The 18098-nt window shown below is 45.2% G+C and overlaps 1 protein-coding gene across 5 annotated transcripts in view; it reads right to left on the reverse strand.

Annotated features, from left to right (window-relative positions):
• The window catches only part of STK35 (serine/threonine kinase 35), a 42754-nt gene that overhangs the window by 15486 nt on the left and 9170 nt on the right, over positions 1 to 18098 (reverse strand). For 4 of the 5 annotated variants that reach the window (XR_009454053.1, XM_059705749.1, XM_059705748.1 and 1 more), the window contains exon 3: positions 12110 to 12859. Coding sequence is in view for 3 of the 5 variants with exons in the window: in XM_059705749.1 (XP_059561732.1) it covers positions 12147 to 12859 (713 nt within the window). In the remaining 2 variants the exon portion in view is untranslated. Of the gene's footprint in view, positions 1 to 11719; positions 11839 to 12109; positions 12860 to 18098 lie in introns of all 5 variants that reach the window. The other variant, XR_009454052.1, reaches the window with a different exon arrangement.

Raw genomic sequence — 18098 nt, forward strand, 5'->3', positions numbered from 1 at the left:
AACAGCCTTCCAAGAAGACACAGACAAACACAACTCACAACTCACCAAATACCCACTGGAGGAGAGCAGATGAGTTGATATCCATATATCCAAGACATTTGTGTATTCCTTACCCCCTTCAAGACCCTCGCCTGCAGCGCTCACGGTCTCTTAAATGGCTCTGCCCCCCTGCTTGGTGACCCACGGATAATGGATTTACCCCTTCCTTAACCTTAATACAATCTACTTGTGAGCCCCTTAGAAACCTCCAAAACATACCTTGAATTCTCCTCACCCTTCTCCATATGCTGTACCCGTCACCCAACCTGGAAAACTGCAGCTTGCTAACTGGGCCCCAGCTTCCATGCTTGCCTCTCTCTAATCCTGCTGGCCACAGAGCTGGAGTGATCTTGTAAACATGTAGAGCAGATGGAGAAAGCCACCGTTCAATGACTTCCCATAATCTACAAAGCTTGGCACTGTCGGTTCCTGTGCTCTGCCAGTTCCTTGCCCCTCTGCCTGGCAGAGGCCTCATCCTTCAGGTCTTAGCTTCTATGTCACCTCCTCAGAAAGACTTACTCTGTCTTGGGCAGGTCCCTACTTTCTATTTCCTTCATCCATATACACACCTGCAACTGTCTCTGTAGTTTCCCTCTATGATGGGAACGAAGGTATAAATGCCTCAAGGATAGGGACTATGTCTGATGTCTCACCGAAGCACTGCTTCGCACCTACCACAGTGCCTATAACACACACAGTCAATCAGTAACTTATAGGCCCCTCTAGGGGGGTGTTTTCTTTTTATCGGTGGGGGCTGGGGTAGGAAGCACATGAACCTGCGCCCATTCTCAGATGCTACTTCTAGCTCTGTCAACAGCATGGCCAAGACCTGGTATAAAAGGACAGTAGGACTCAACAGCTGTGGAGAGCCTACTGCATGCCCTAGCTAGCTTTACATTCATTCTCCACTGAACCTTCATGAAAGTCCTATTGGTAAGTGTCAGCAACCCATTTGAGAAATGAGGACTCCAAGGCTCAGAGAGATGCCTAAGGTTTAAATGGAGTGAGATCATAATCTCATCTCATGGCCTATGCCAGGCACACAGCAGGTGTTCAATACATGCCAGTGGAACGAACAAGTGAAGTTCTCTAGTCTGGCTCAAAGCCATGTCTAAGTCTCCGCGTGGAGATCTAAGTCCTCTCTGCATCCCCTTCCCTCACAAACTTCCATTTCTCTAAGGGTGATCATCTGTCCTACTGTAAAGACCTCACAGGGACCTGTTATTTCCGATGGTATTCTCCTGAGAGCATACCAAGTTGCTCGCCGTTACTATGGCTCAGAAGTCCACTGCCCCAGGACCAGGGAAGTCCAGGAGTTCAATGGTTTTCCTCCTCCTTTTTTTCAGGAGCTGGCGGCCGCAGGGCCTCACCTCATCCTCACTAAGGAAGAAACTAGGTAAGAGCCCAGAGTCCGTGGTCCTAGAACCACATCCACTGTGGAACTGTGATTGTGCCAGGGCTAAGGGAGTAGGGAAGAGGGCCAAGAGTGGTCCTCTGGGTAGTCTGGTTTCCTGGATGAGGAAGCTACGGCCATTAGGAGTGACTTGCCCAAAGTCCCAGTGCAAGGTAATTAGAGAAGACAGAGCCAGGGTTAGACCCTGGCAGGCCCTCCCAGCTCTTAGGCCTAGATCCAAGCTTTTTGAGGGCAAAGGGGTAAGAGGCAGGCAGCTGGCTCCGTGTTTAACAGATAAGGTGGTGGATGGTGCCTTTACCTTCTCTGCCAGTTTCAGACCAAGTGTGCAGCAGCAATCCTGGAGTCTGCAGGTCTGAGGTGAGGCGGGAAATAATCCTTTCTAACAAGTTCCCCTGGCATGCTGCCAGTCTGGGACCACCATTTGAGAACCACTGTGCTAAGGTTTGTCACTGGCACTGTGTGTTGAGGGGTCGGAGAAAGTGGGGAGTGTGGCAATAGCTTGTCGGTATCTTCAAGTTCACAGGATAGAATCTCGATCTATTAAGTAGAACACCTCTTACCCATAACATCCTCAGTTCCTTCCACTGATAAAAGGGCAACAACAGTCTTTCTAACCATGGTTAAGCCCATGTAATTAGGCTGCAGATCCTGAAGAATCACCTCTGGGTCTGCCTATGGCATCACTATGTTATGCCCAACTCAATAAAATCCTAAGAGTAGGTGGGAAACTGGAGTGCTAGGGACAGCGGTGCCCCTGCCATAGGACTCCCAAAACACTGGCTGGAGTGACTGCTCTCAGTGCTACACCTGCCTGATGCCCAGGCCCTGAGGTGTTCAAGGCAGGCGAAGGAGGAAGATCTCTGGATAGTGTCAGTGACGACATCTGGATTTCAGTTTAGGCAACTGGCCTAAACTCCCAAATAATTTTTTTTAAAGGTAAAAGTCACCCTGTTGTTTGTCTGGGGTGTGGTATAGTCACACCCATTTTTGCTGCTCTATGCAGTTCCTTCCAAACATTCATCAAACCCAAGCCGGCAAATCTGGTTACTAACAACAAATGAGTTTTTACTGTGACTTCCAGCTCTCCCATGTCTGGTACAAGGCTGGGCGGTGCTCAAAAGGCCCATGCACTCTGCCAAGATCTGACAGCACTACTTCCCAGTCCCTGCCTTAGATTTGCCCCACACTGGAGCTTTCTGGGAAGACATGTCTTAGGCATGTCTAAAGAAGCAGAAAGGAAAAAATAAGAGGGTGCTGTATGTGACATTTCCGGGGTTCCTTTTTCCAAAGGGATGGATGTAAATACAGAATGAATCCACTGGCTCACATCATGTGACTTTCCCACTGGAACAGATGATCAATACTGAAACCCAATATGATACACCCAAGCCAACCTGCCTTCCATTCCTGCTACAGCTCATGCCTCGTAATTATGAAAAATCAAGATCACTATTTACAACATTACCTGCCCAGGCCCACATTAGCTCCTCTGTGCAGCCAGGGGACACAGAGGCATTTCAGCTTCCTCACAATGCACTATGATGTGTTTAGGTGGCTCTAATCCATTCCTCCTGAGTCCCTAGATATCACTTTCTTTTACAAAGAAACAAAATACTGAATTCTGACCTGTGTACAATGCAGGCTGAGTTATAGCTTCCCCCTGGCACCTCTAACAGAAAGTGAAATCCCTTTACGTTGGGAAATTCATTGCAGTACTTTATGGTATTGATTTATTTTAAACTTGGCTGGCAGTTTCAAGGCCTGAATCCTAGAAATGCTGCAGGAGGTCTCCATTTCCTCTGATTCTGTAATACCACCGAGGACTCACTAGGGGAAATGAAACGAGGGGCTGGGAGCTTATCTACTGCTGCCCTCGTTTATCAAGACAGAACCTTGGGGAGTCTCCCCAGGTTCTGGGTCTAGAATGCATCTCTGGTTAGGACTTTCACTAGAACAGTACCCTTTCCCCCTGCCAGCTCAGTCCTGCACCCAGCAAAGCCTCACTATGCCAAGGAGAGTTTCTGACAAACCCTGAGATGTGACCTCTTCTCCTATCATCTGGCTGACAAGGTGCCCCTAAACCTACCTTCCAGCACCAGCCCAGGGCACCACCTCCTCCCGAAAGCTTTCCCTCCACTCTCCCCATGCTTCCTATAGGTTTCCCAAGTCACGCCTACTACAAACAAGTGTCCATATGGTATCCCCACTGCTAACCTGAGCTCCAAGAGGGCAACACTGCGGTCAACACCTCCACTGGGCAAGTGCCTGCCAGAGCCAGGAGGGCTCTTGCTCATTAAATCTGCCTTGGCCACAATCTTTCAACACAGGGCTGCAGGCAGCAACACCAATGACAGGCACACATGACAAAATCCTTTGCTTTAGTCAAGATTCAATGAGCTAAGTGTGTCGGGAGAACCCAGCAACCCTGCCATTTTGCTTTGAGTCCTCATCAACCTCCAATGCCCAGGCTAAGTTCACTCGGAAAGGACTCTGGCGAGGGCACTAGGGAACAGAGACAACGGGTCCTTGTACAAACGCCACAGACTGTCCTGCCAGCGCTCCCTCAGTGTCAGTGCTCTCCTGGCTGCCATCGCGTGGGTGTGCTTTGGGTCTCCCACTTCCCAATCTTTTTGGTAATTTTGATGTCTCCTTTCTTACGTGACTTCTGCCTACTGTTTCCAGACCCTTGGTTATCCCAGCCATCCTCACCTAACCATGTTTGAGGCTGTATCAGTGTGACATAAGAGGAACCCACACACAGGTGACCTCGCCTGAAGGATGAGATGGTGGCCCTGTTGCAGTGTGCTCAGATACTTGTCAGACTCTGAAGGATGCACGAGGCGGCACTGCCCACTAACACCTAAAGGACCACCTATGATGCTGTTTAAAGGGGAAATCGTACTCTGCCTCAAAATATAAACCCATCAAAAGCTACTTTTAAAGAGGCTGTAAGAGACAGAATAAAACAGTGGAATTTCCAGTCAGGTACCTTGTTTCAAATCCTGACTCTCAAAACCATAGGACAGTGATTCTCAGCCTGCTCATCAGCAGAAAGATGGCAGAAAACAGAACACTTATGTAGATGCTGTATGATAATACATGTAAAGTACTTAATTCAGGGTCAGACATAAAAGGGCAGTAAAGTCAGGTGGCCCCTCAAAGCAGGTTTTTATGCCCAGAGCTGTTATTGTTTGTGGAGTTTCTGTGTGTCCCTGGGGTAAGAGGAAATGGGAGTTGGAAGGACCCCAACCATCAAGGCAGCTTTACTCACAGATGGATGATTATAAGAGCGATTCTGATTTGCCCAGAGGGACGCGGTCTAGGAGGAGCCAAGGATGCCAGGGAGGAGGAGAATGTGAGCAGCAACAGCCTGGGCAGGCCTGTCCCTTTCACAGATGCTCTGATGTCCTGCTGAGCTTCACGGGACAGATTATCCCTGGGGGCCACCAGCCACATTACATAACCAACAGCTCAGCTTCCTCCTGTTCATAGGCAGGAGCAGGCAAGGGATGGCAACAGCAGGCACAAAAGCTGCTCCGGGGAGCTGACTGACCTTGCAAACACCAGCCTTCCCGATTTGGGGGAACAGCCAGAAAACACCAGTAGACAGACCAGGCCCCAGATGTCTCGGATACTAGTTCCTAGGAATGTCAGGTCTTCACAGTGAAGGTTCAGCTTTCAAACCCTCTGGATCTTCACGCACAACCCCTCCACTCATGCACAGCATCATGTAGTCTAGTGAGAAAGGCAGGGCTGGGACTTCCACTTAACAGACGGGGGCTCAAGAAGGTCAGAGGTTTCAGGTCTGCTTGGATAAAAGAATTTGTAATCACTGGTTAAATACACCCCCCACCCCAATGTGCTCTCTACTTTAACTAAAACCCCCATTGTTTAATGACCTAATCACCCATTCTAGGGTGAGGGTGGCGTTTCCCTCCTCTCACCCTCCCTTTGTTCAAGGCTCCACCAGCGACTAAGTGGGTGAGCCTCTGGAGTGTAAGAATCAAACCGCTAATTCTGGCCCCTTGGGCAGTGTCGCCTTTCCCATAAAGCCGTCCTGGCTTACATTCTCCTTTGGTCTACCTACCTCGTTGTTCACCAGCACAACTGAGCTTCTTCAGAGAAGAGATGACCTCCCAACTGGAAACCTACTCAGTGCCAGACACCTCCCACCCACTTTACGCCTCTTAAAATGAGCAGGTGCTAGGAGGGCTTTACTCATCTCAGAATGAGCGGGCACTTGGTGCTCAGTTGTTAGTTGAAGTCAGTTACAAAAACACGAGTTTTAAAGATGATTCAATGAGGTAACATACCATATTGGGTAAAGTCACCCATGGCTTTACTCCTTATTAGCTCTGTGACCTTCGGGAAGTTAATGAAATAATGGGCATAAAGCACTTAGCCCAGGGATGACCAATAATTACCATCATCTCTGGTCATCTTCAGCACTGTCGCCTTCTCCTTTGGAGCCTAACCCCTCAACCCTCCACACTCACTCCTTCCCTGGGGGCCTGACCCCTCATCCGCCACCTCCCCAGGGAGGGCAGTCCTGAGGGAAGTGGGCATGTCTTAGGTGCTCCTGGATTAGTTCATGGCTGTCCTGATGGCTGGGCCAGGAAGTCACAGTCAACACAGAAGGAACCTGGAGGCCTATCTAGTCCTGGGGTTCCCAATTTCTCACCTAAAACTCCCTTTTAAAATTTATCCCCCAGCGATTCTGTTTTGAAGACTATGCTGTTTAAAACAAAATACATCAGTTGTTACAGAATGATTAGAAACCCTTAAAAAAAAACAACCCGCAGAAACCACATCAGTTAAGCATTTCTTGTCCGTTTTTAGTGTCACTTCTGATTAACTTGATACCTATAATGTGACACGGTTTGGGGTATAATTCCAGACAAAAGGAAGTAGATCTGACTGGCTTCCACAGCTTCAATGTGAGCAAACTTGCTTTGCCTGTTCTCAGATGAGCTGAAAAGGTTGGGAATGCCCCAGAAGACCATTAGGGGCCCAAGTAGAGGTTTGGGGACCTCACGTTAAAAGCACCTCAACTCTTGTAATACAGGGGCAAAATGTGAAGCCAGGTCAAGGGGTCAACCTAGGTCACCAGCTTGTTAGCCCCAGAACCATTATCTTTGAGCCCAGGCCAAGGATTAATATATCACTTATCACTTCAATAAGAAATTGGGCCTGATTTCTTTCTCTGATGGTAGCTGCTTAACATCAGAGAAAGAAATCAGGCCCAATTTCTTGCTGAAGTGATAGCAGCTACCAAAATCACATGCAGCAAAGAATATTTTCTATGATCCCTCAGGTCACACCAACATCTGATGTCCTTCAGCAGGCTTGAGCTGCCTGCTCCAAATAAACAGCATTCAAAGGCCCTGGCTTTGAAAGGCCCTAGTAACCAAGATTTGTATATTAGACAGCAAACTTGGCCATGAATGCAGATTCCCTCATCCATAACTTCCCTGGGAACAAGTGGGTGGTGGCACCTGGAACATGAATTTGGCTGGCTCTCACTTTGGATAAGGCTTGTGGCTGGCTGGTAGGAACCATTAGGAATTATTAAGCAATGTCAAAAAATGACAAATAAAAGAAAGATATAATCCATCATTAAGCAATCTTTAAAAATAGATAATTTTTCTGAAACAAGTCATTGAACAGTTGCCGAGAACAGCTTTGTTTAGGAAAAAAATCTATTTGGTAATCATCAGAGGCAAGGCAACCACTCAAGACCACTGCCTTAAAAAGAAATAAAATAAAATAAAAATAAAAAAAAGAACACTTCTACCTCAAGTCGAAGTGTACATATCTAAAATTCTACCATTTAACATTTCATTTAGGCAGTTTTTATAAGGCACTTTCACAACTTCTTGTGATTCCCAACAACCTCAATAAGATAAATATGATCCACTCTATTTTATGGATAATAAAACCCAGAGAGATAAAATAACTTGCCTCAGGTCACATAGCCAGTAAACCACAGAAATGGGACTCAATCCCAGATAATCCACTAGGCAACATACCTTTCAGAGGAAACCTTTGTTTCCAACCCAAAGTACATTTCCATTCATTGTTGCAAAACACTAAAATCATGTAACCCTGATTTAAATATTACTGAAATCTACAATCCTAGATTGGTGCGGGTACTGGGGATAAGTATGTGTCCTATATGCAGTAGAGTCAGAGCCACAACAACAGGTCTAATAGAAAAGCAGGCCAGGAATCCAGACACAAACTCCGTGCCTTCATTGGTCTCCAGCTGCCCCCTACTTCTCAGCTCCCCTTCCCAGTAAAATTCCTCAGGAACAGTCATCAATACCACCATTGGTTCTCAAAGTGTGGTGTGCAGTTTGGGAATCCATGAAACTAATAAACTTTTTCATAACATTCAGACTTTATTTCCCTTTCCCCTTTCATTCTCTCCTAAGTGTATAGTGGAGTCTTCTAGAAGTTTCATGATGAGAGACATGGCACCAGGTTATAATACAGAAGCATATATGAGAATCCAGCTGACTATTAAGGCAGATACTAAAGAGATTTGCAAAACTATAAAACAGTGCCATTCTACTGTTTCATTGAAAATAGTTTTTTTCATAAATTATAATACTTACGTTAACATGTAGTCAATCTAGCTAGTATTTATACTCACTTGAAAGGAACATTTAAAACATCTGTTTTATTTCTAATATCACAAATATCCATAGATAAAACCTAAAACAAAAGCTCTCTGGCGTCCTCGGTATCAAGTGTAACAGACCAAAAACTCAGAGACATTGCTCTATTCTCTCACTGTCTCCAATTATTCTTTCATTCCCTCTCAAACCTATTCTAGTTAATGGTTTTCCCCATTATGTGCCACCAAAATTGTTCATGAGCACTAAGGCCTTCCCAGGTGTTAAGCCCAATGGTCCATCCGCAGTCCTCATCTCACTCAATCGACCAGCATATACGCCATGGCTGATTACTTCTTCCTCCTGAGTATTTTCCTCACCTGGCTTCCAAGAGACCATATCCAGGTCTCCAATCCGTGGTTTCTTTTCTCCCCAATCTCAACGCTGGATGGCCCAGACTCAGTTGAATCTTCTCTATATTCACTGTAGTACCTTGGCCATCTCTAAATTTTATCTCTAGACCAGACTTCCTCTCTGAACTCCACATTCATCCAACTGTCCATTCTACCTCTGTAGTTGGCTTCAAAATAGGAATTCCAAACTTTCAGGTGACTAAAACCTAACTCTCCAGCCAAACCTGTTCCTCCTAATGTCTTCCCAATTCCATCTGATGGTAACTTTATCCTTCCAATGGCTTCCAAGGCCAAAACCTTGAAGTCATCCTTAATTCCTTTCTTATATTCAATCCAGCAGGAAATCCTGTTGGCTGACTTCAAAAACTCACCCCAAATCCAATCACCACCTCCCCCGCTCCCTTTCACCTGGGTTATTCCAGTAGCCTCCCATCTCATCCCCTCACTTGCTCAACCCTATAGCTTACTTTTAGCACAGAAGTCATGGTGACCCTTTTAAAAGATTACATATCAGGTAACTGAATACACACCAATGTGTTTCTATCTTATCCAAGAATAAGAGCCAAAATCCTTACTAACTGACTATTAAGCAATGTCAAAAAACGACAAATAAAAGAAAGATATAATCCATCATTATAAGGCCTATTCTAATTGACTCCTAGTTGCCTCTCTAGGCTTTCTTCCTACACTCCTCTCGGTTTACTATATCACCCTTAAGCCTTTATGCTGGCTGTTTCCTCTGGAATGCTCTTTTGCCAGAAATCCTCATGACTCACTCCCTAAACTCCTAACCTTTAATGCTCAAATGTCCCCGTCTCAAGGAGACCCACCCCATCTCTTCTACTTCAAACACACACCTCCAGCCCCACCTGTCCTCCCAGCATTCTGATCTCCCTTATCCTGTCTACACCCCTCCCCCGCAGCACTTAGTACTTTCTAACGTATCACCTATGTTATCTGTCTCCCTACGAGAATGTCTCCACAATTGCAAGAATGTTTTGTTCACTAATGTATCTTCTGTGCCTAAAATCATCCCTGCCAAATAGTTTCCCAATAAGTCAATATATGGAATCAGCTTCTCCATCTATAAAGCCTAGTGGGAGAAAAAGGTATTTGGACTCAACAGACCTTCCCAATTTTAGCCAGACAGATAGAGCTCAAGTCATAACTGATTTGAACCTTTTGGTTAATCCTCACCTGAGGATATTTTACCCCCACTGATTTTTCGAGATTGGAAGGGAGAGCGGATAAGAAAGAGAGAGAAACATCAATGCAAGAGACACATTGATGGGTTTCCTCTTGCACACCCCCCCCTCCCCGATCCAGGTCAATATCAGGCCTGCAACCAGGTACATGCCCTTGACTGGGAATCAAACCCAGACCACCCTTCATTCTGTGGGCCAACGTTCTAACCACTGAGCCAAACCGGCCAGGGCATAACTGACCTGAAACTTTTAACACAAGGCTCAGCACCTGGTCACACAGACTTGGGCCCAGGCCCATAATTCTAAGTGCCCAGCTAGGGCAGGATAGGCTACACTCAAACAGGAACCAAAAGATCAAGTACTGTGCTGTCTTTATTAGCTGTCAGCCTGGGACACCATGTACCTAACTTTTTCTCCTCTCAAGGTCACCTATTTCTCTTACTTGCAGGCATCACTCCTATTTAGCTACACTTTGCCCTGCGAAACAGCACAGAAATCAAGTGTGGATGTCCAAATGGAAGTCATGATCTCAATTAGCTGTGACAACCCCATAATCCTAACCCACATTCAGGTCCCTCTTCCAATGACAACTTTCTTCCTATTCCAGGGCAAACTTGAATTCTAAGGGGTTTTTTAAAGTGGAAAAAGATGAGATGGAAATGGGAAGTGACAGCATGAAATACAATTAAAACACTCTCTAGCCAACCCTTTTGGGGTTTTTAACGTGGTATTAGGCCAAATCTAGCTTTAGGGAACATGCTTCTCTTCCTCATTGGGCAGGACTGGCCTGGCATCTGGAAGGTACTCATAAATGTTCATGGAATGGAACAATTAAAGCAAGTGACTCACTCTAGAAATAAATTCAGTGAGAGCACTACAGATGCAATCAGGTCAACACAGTATTTACCAAGTCCAACTAGAAATCTGAGGGTGATGAAAAGAAAGGAGGGTGACTAAAAACCCACCTAGATGATGGAGAGCTCTGTGTCTCATGTGCTAAGGCCCCCCCCTCCTTCTGACCAACCACCAGGATCAGCCCCATCTCCATCACCTCATCTCAAGGCTTCAGCAAAATGTTTAAGAGTAGCTTACTTCCAGCTTGCCATATTAATATTAAGAAAAAGGGCAAAAGAAAAGAGCGGCATGAGTAAGATATACTGCCTTTAATTTAGTAGGCTATAGAGTTGCAAAGGAGAAACCAAATGGTACATGTGAAAATACCTAGCAAATATGGGTCAATGTTCTTTTATTCCCTTCCCACAAGGAGATTTCTGTTAAGGAAAAGAATTCAAATCTGACCAGAACACTAGCTAGCATTTGTATATTCTGCCGTTAGTCTCCCACATCTAGTACTTTCTTCTACTTCCACATTTGGCCAGTTGTCTAGCTAATTCTCTGCCCTGAAGATCAAGGCACTCCTTTATCCACAGTGCCATGCAAATGCAGGTTCAACAACATTCCTTACTAGTGTGAATAAAGCTGACCCAATGGTCTCCACTCACCCAAATTGGTGGAGTCTCTCAAATGTGCTAAGGTCCCTCTGGCCTCAGGTCCTTTGCAGAGGCTAGATCGTCTACCTGGAATGCTCCTCCTTGCCTCCAATTTCCTACTCTTGCCTCTGGCCACCATCCCCCCGAAAGGTCAGTTTTCCTGAACTCTTCTCATTTGTTGCAAAGAGACTCTAATAAATATTGAGTAATGTTTGTCTCCCCAACTAAGCTGCAAATTTCATGAGGATGGGGCAAATTTCGGGTGTTGCTTACCACCGTTACCCCAGAGCCTAGCACAGTACCTGACAAGGGAGAGCTCATAATAAATGTGGGCAATAATGTACGTAAGCAAAGCCTTCCAGGTAAGAATCCTCACTCACAGTCTTTACAGTGTATAAGAATGAGAAACCCTCTGGTATCTAGAGTAGGAAAATGGCTATATTATGGTACATATAATGAAAGCCATACTTTCAAAGTATGACATGGGGAAATGCTCAGATTAGCATGGAGTGAAAGAGCAGGAAACAAAGCTGTAACTCACCACAGCATGATCTGAACTGTGTAGAACTGGATGTGCAAGTAGAAGGGATACAATTAGGGATGGCATTTATCCTCTGAAAAAAACTGCCCGTACCCTTTTGTACATTTTCTACAGTAAGCCTTTATTAATTAATGAGAAAACATGTTTCTAGGAAATGTAAGAACTCAACTCCAATGCAACTCCACTCAGAAAACTTCTAGACATTCCAACTCATACTCAAATAATCCCATATATCTCCTCATCAAGACTTGGGGGATCTTTGATAACAAGCACTTACTAGTAGATCTCTTCAATCCTGCATTTCCCAATTCCCTAAGGGCCCGCCCCAGAGCCCAGGGTGACCAATCCAGTCCAGGAAGACTGCATGCACAACAAAAAGAGTACACTCACCTAGTTTAAAAACAACCAAGATGCTTTGCCCTGAATTTTAAGCAGCACATGTGACCTGGTCCATTCTGGTTTCAAGTTCAAAGGCATCAGGCCGGTCCTGTGGGTTAGCAGCTAACATATCTTTCAAGAGCTGCTTGATCCCCTCAGACATGGAAGTCCTGCGTTTCTGGGGGATGTGCAACTCCATCTTTGGATTTTCTAGCAGCGCCTCACCAACAGGGACGATCTCGGTCCCCTGTTTGATATAGGTCCCCAGGAGCTCCTTCTTGGTCTCAGAGTCAATGAAAGTGATTCTTTCTATCATTGCCCAGATGATAATGCCCAGGGCAAAGATGTCAGCCTTGGCTGTGTAGTGTCCCTCCCAGACTTCAGGGGCCATGTAGAAGTCTGAGCCGCAGGCTGAGGACAGCCAGTACTTATTCACATTCACATTTTTGTTGTTCTGATTACCCTCTTTGCCTCGGGGGGCTAGCCCAGCACAGACCTTGCTTAGTCCAAAGTCTGCCACCTTGAGGATGGGGGTGCCAGACCTCTCCGTGATAAGGATGTTGTCTGGCTTTAGGTCCCTGTGCACGATGTGGTTTTTGTGCAGGAAGGCAATGGCGCTTGTGAGCTGTAGCATGAAGCTTTTGTTGGTGGCTGGGTCCGGCCTCCGGGACAGGACGTACTGATTCAGGTCTCCACCTTCACAGAACTCCATGACAAACCAGAGATAACAGGGCTCCTCAGCATAACCCAGGATCCTTTCTCCTAAATCAAAGGAAGACCGGAAAGAGCTTGAGTGAGATGGGCACATTCACACCACCTTGAGGCTATAGGAATGCAGTATATTAAAGTTAAAAGTGACAGTGGTGACAATTGCTCCAATCCAGGAGGACCAGTAAAATTGGCATGAGCCAACTCTACACAGCCAGCCCATCTCTACTCACACAGGATGAGTGAAGGGACAAAACATGGTATGACACAGGCTGCAGGGACTGGCATCAAGCACCTGGATTTGGAGTTAAGGGTGCCTGGGCTGTAACTCTGGTTTACTGCTGACTGGGTGAACAGCCAGGAGGCAATGCAGTTTACCTTTCCAAGTTTCTACTCCTGCTTCTTCACCTGTAAATGGCCACATGTAACCACTTACAGAGGCCTGCACTGGCATTTGACATTCAACTTAATGTTTACCACTACCTAAGGAGGTAGAAGGAGACAGCTCCATCTTATAAAATGAAGAACCTGTGGCTCATAGAGACTCAGAATTCACAGACTCAAATCCATTTGACTGTGAAACCATTGCATTTCTTTTTTAAAAAATATATTTTATTGATTTTTTACAGAGAGGAAGGGAGAGGGATAGAGAGCTAGAAACATTGATGAGAGAGAAACATCGATCAGCTGCCTCCTGCACACTCCCTACTGGGGATGTGCCTGCAACCAAGGTACATGCCCTTGGCCGGAGTCGAACCTGGGACCCTTGAGTCCGCAGGCTGACACTCTATCCACTGAGCCAAACTGGTCAGGGCAACCATTGCATTTCTTTATACTGTTTCCAAAGAGGCAGCATCATATCACCCATACCTCCCAGGGCTGCTGATGAGACAAGGCAAAGCATGTGAGAAGACTGTTAAATGTTTGTTACTCCATGCCAAGCAAATGACCTTCCCTCCCTTCTTTGTAACTTGTATATTGATTCTTGTCAATACATCTACAATTCTGTTTCCAGAGGCACACTCCAATTCATCAGTTTTCTGCTAGCCCACCATATGCCTATCACAGTGAGTACACAACACCCCCATCTCTAATGAAGCTTGATTTAAAGGAGGTTACCACTATTTCAAAGGTAGGTAGGAGTTGCCAGATCTAAAGAAATGAGAAGGGACAAGACTTAAGTTACCCCTAAAGGACAGGCTGTACATCAGCAGGGAGAAGAAAGAAGGGAATTCTAGGCTGAGAGATGGAATGGATTAACAGAACAAAGAACAAATGGACTAGAGGTATAAATAGAAGTCTGGTGGGAACAGTGGAGTCTGAAGTAGATGTATAGGTGGAATCACATTGTATTGGCTTGAAACTCCAGCTCTTATCTTTCTGTCTTTCCTTTTGAACCACAGAAGCTCCAGAAAAGCTGGTGACTGGCATCTCCACACAAATCCCAATATTCTTTTTTTTTTAAGTTATTATTATTTTATTTTTTCCATCACCATTTACCCTCTCTATGCCATCTTCCACCTCCACCCACAGTGCCCTTATGTGAAGTTATTTGATAATGACCAGTGCCCCAGAAGCTAAGCCTAAAGTAGACAGATGTCTTAACTAGCTGATGAGGCTGGGCCTGCCCAAGATTGTCACATGGATCATTCATGACTATACCAGGGCCTAAGGACAAGTCCTATGATCCCCAGTATGGTGTCTCCATTCTACTAAAAAGGAGGGCTATATACAGCCTCTCCTGGAAGGTTTCTTTTTTTATTTTTTTTTTAAATATATTTTATTGATTTTTTTACAGAGAGGAAGGGAGAGAGATAGAGAGTTAGAAACATCGATGAGAGAGAAACATCGATCAGCTGCCTCCAGCACATCTCCTACTGGGGATGTGCCCGCAACCCAGGTACCTGCCCTTGACCGGAATCGAACCTGGGACCCTTCAGTCCGCAGGCCGACGCTCTATCCACTGAGCCAAACCGGTTTTGGCTGGAAGGTTTCTTTTTACTAGTTATTTACTCTACTTCATTATAAAGAGAAATAGTGATCCAGGATATCCCGCCCCTTTCCAACCCAAATGGCCCTCAAATTACCAGGGCACAGTCTACCAAAGCCAGTGGTTTAGGAGTTCTAGGTTAAAGCAATAAAATTGACAAGGCAAAACCCTTAGGTTTCTGACCATGATCTGACAGGCCTTATTTCCCCTGTAATTATATAATTTGTTTGTTTAATCACTCACAATCAAAGTAATACAGGAAGAACCAGTTTAGGGCAGATGGGTTTCTTTCTTTCTTTTAAAATCAGTTGTTTCCCATCTCATAATCCTCTTTCTAGGTCATCGGCTCTAGTGGGCTGAGGTTCTTTATCTAAAAACACTATAAAATGAAGTGGTGATCTGAATCCTGAATCAATCTAGACTCTAGAATAAAAACTCATAAACAGCAGCAAGACATGTCTGCTGGTGGTAGAGCCAGGAAGGAAAAGATTAAAAAAACATCAAATCCCTTCTGCAAAGGCCACATCAGAAAACAGGGCAACTTTTTCAATGAAACAGTGGGGAAAGAAAGGGTGGGGAGTGGTGATTATTTTATATACAAAGTTGGGAACTATGGCAACTAAAGTAAAAAGAAAACAAGTCTGCAAAACAGACTACTATGTAAGTCCAGGTTATGAGAATCCAGGGAAAGAAAAAAATACCCTAAGTGAGTGAGTGGGTGGGGCAGATGGGACCCAGGACTGAAGAGCCTGGGAAGTGAGCGAAGCTTAGGAGATGGTTCGGGGATGGGGGTAGGGAGCTGTTTATTGAAAGCACTGGAGAGGAAACATTCTTAGAATCAGACACAGCATCCATGAGCGTGACAGAATGGAAAACTGGGGAAAGCAGCTACTTGTCCTAGCGACAAAAGGTACTTCTTTGCACAGGCTCATTTCACCAGAAGCTGACGCATGTTTTCACGTGGAGTCCCCAGGAGCCCACTCAAACAAAAAAACAAAAAAACAAAAAAAACACACGAAGAGGCTGGTCAGACTCCCAGTCCTTTCCTTCAGGCAGATTGCCTACCTGGGCCTCTCAGCTACCTCACAGCAAGGTAGAGGGAGGGGAGGTGGCGCTCCATGCATTTCTCTCAAGAAGCAGGCCGAGCTGAAGTAACAGGAAGAGCACCGACCAGAAGGCAAGGAGTCCCACAGGTTTACTGAGTGGTTTCTTCGTTCAAAGGAAAACATGGAGAGACTGAGGCATGATGACTAGAACTCTGGGCAAGACCCTGAACATCTCTGAGCCTCAGCCTTGTAATCCACCAAATGGGAACGACACCTACTCCATAGATTACTGTGAGTTAAGTCACAGGCACGAAATACATTTTACCAAGTGTCAGATACTTCGGAGCATCACATCCTGCCTACCACTAACATCACTATTCCTACCAGATCTCAGCCTAGTCCTAGGAAGTCACTGATTTCAACAATCCTCGTGCTGCAGGCCATGTGTTGTTAGGCAAGAGATGAAACAGATCAGAAAATGAAAGTCCATGATTCCATATCACATTTCACAGGCCTATAGCCAAAACCCATAGCTAGACCAGACCACATTTTTTTTAGGTGATCTCTATCTAGAAAGCATCCTCTCCCTCAATCTGCGTGTACCCTATGGGACCAGCTTGAATGCCAACCTACTAACACTTGCCTGATCCCCCAGTGAACTTGCCTCTTCTGAGCAGCCAAGGCCCTAGTCTTATAATTTACCAAGGTGACTGAATTGGAGAAGGGAAACTGGTCAAACTTCTGTGGAATTACCAAACACGTGTCCTGAAATGACACTAATTCCTGGGCCCCAAAATGTCACTGGGGTTCGCCAGTCGGAGTAGGGGCTTACAGAGGTCAGGTGATCCATGGAGCTTTAGCACAGGTCCATCTCACAGTGGTCCCGGTGGGTCCCCGAGCCAGCCTGTGGTGACTTCCCCAGTTTCAGGATGCATAATTGGAATAGACACATGCAGCAACTAGCAGAATCCCCAAACGAAATTCACGGGTTTTATTTTTAACAGATAGAAAAAAATGAACTTTACTTAAGTTTATAATTCCCTATTTTGGTATAATCAGACAGTTTCTATAAGATTAATAAGAGTTAAAAATTTAGCTTCCCAGAAGGGAAGAAAATAGCAAGACTGTTATTTGGAGGTTGTAAGGATTCGAGATAAATTAACCTGGGAGAGTCCACTGGGTTCCAGGCACAATTTTAAAGGCTCATTATGTAAGCTGTCTCATCTCACTGGACACTGTTTTAGAGGTGGTAAACCTGAGAACAAGAAATAGGGTGTCATTCTGCCTGAGGAGCAGGGAAAGGTGGGGAGGAGAGAGGCAGGTTGAGAATCATTGCAAGCAGGGTCCTTGAGCTGTGTCTCCTAGGATGAAGGGAGGAGCAGAGCACAGTGGGGTGCGAGTTTGCAGCGAAGGACCCCAGTAATCTGGGGTAATCAGAAGAGAGCTGCAGTAGGAGATAGTCACAAATGAGGCTGGAGATGGAGCTGGAGTCAGGTCATGAGAAATGGTATCTGGCAGACAAAAGGATTTGAAGTTCAACTGGAAGACATGGGAAATAACTAAAAGTTCTTGATCTATTTTAGAAAAGATACTGCTTATTGAATCTAAGAAATCATTGATTTTAAGACATACCATTTAAGTAAGATCGACAGGCTGCTGACAACACCATGCTAGGCTATTGACTAAGCCGAGTTCTGACTTCAGAGATGTTAACATGTGAAAGAGCATGTCTGAGAATTGATGAAACAGTTCCCTCCGGAAGCATAAGGAGTTAGAGATGGAATACTCATCAGGAGGTTTTGAAAGCCCAAGAACTGATGGCTGGCAAGGGAGGGGTGAAAAGAGGATGGGAGAAAGAGGTCTTGGAGGTTTAGAATCAATAGAACTTAGTGACTTATCACATGTTATGAGATGGACAGGAAGAATTCAGAGAGGACTCTAGCCAATTCTCTTCTTACTCCAAACCCCTACCTACTTAGATGATAATTATATCCCCTGTCACAGGTGAGGAAATTAAGCCTCAAAAGATTAAATAACTTACCTATGGTCTCACAGCCAGTGAGCTTGGATTCTAATTGTGAGCTCCACTATTGCCTCTTAGTGCCAGAAGCAGAATTTAACACCTACATGTTTTATTTCCACTTCGACCCAAGCTCCTTGTTAAGTAGACTCTTATGTATAGGATGTTGCCAAGGAGTTTAATGTTCATCCAGTCTGATTCAGGTTCATTTTTCAATAGAGAACTAATTATGATTTT

Source organism: Myotis daubentonii, chromosome 8 (assembly GCF_963259705.1).
Source record: "Myotis daubentonii chromosome 8, mMyoDau2.1, whole genome shotgun sequence".
In the NCBI taxonomy this organism is placed as follows: Eukaryota; Metazoa; Chordata; class Mammalia; order Chiroptera; family Vespertilionidae; genus Myotis; species Myotis daubentonii.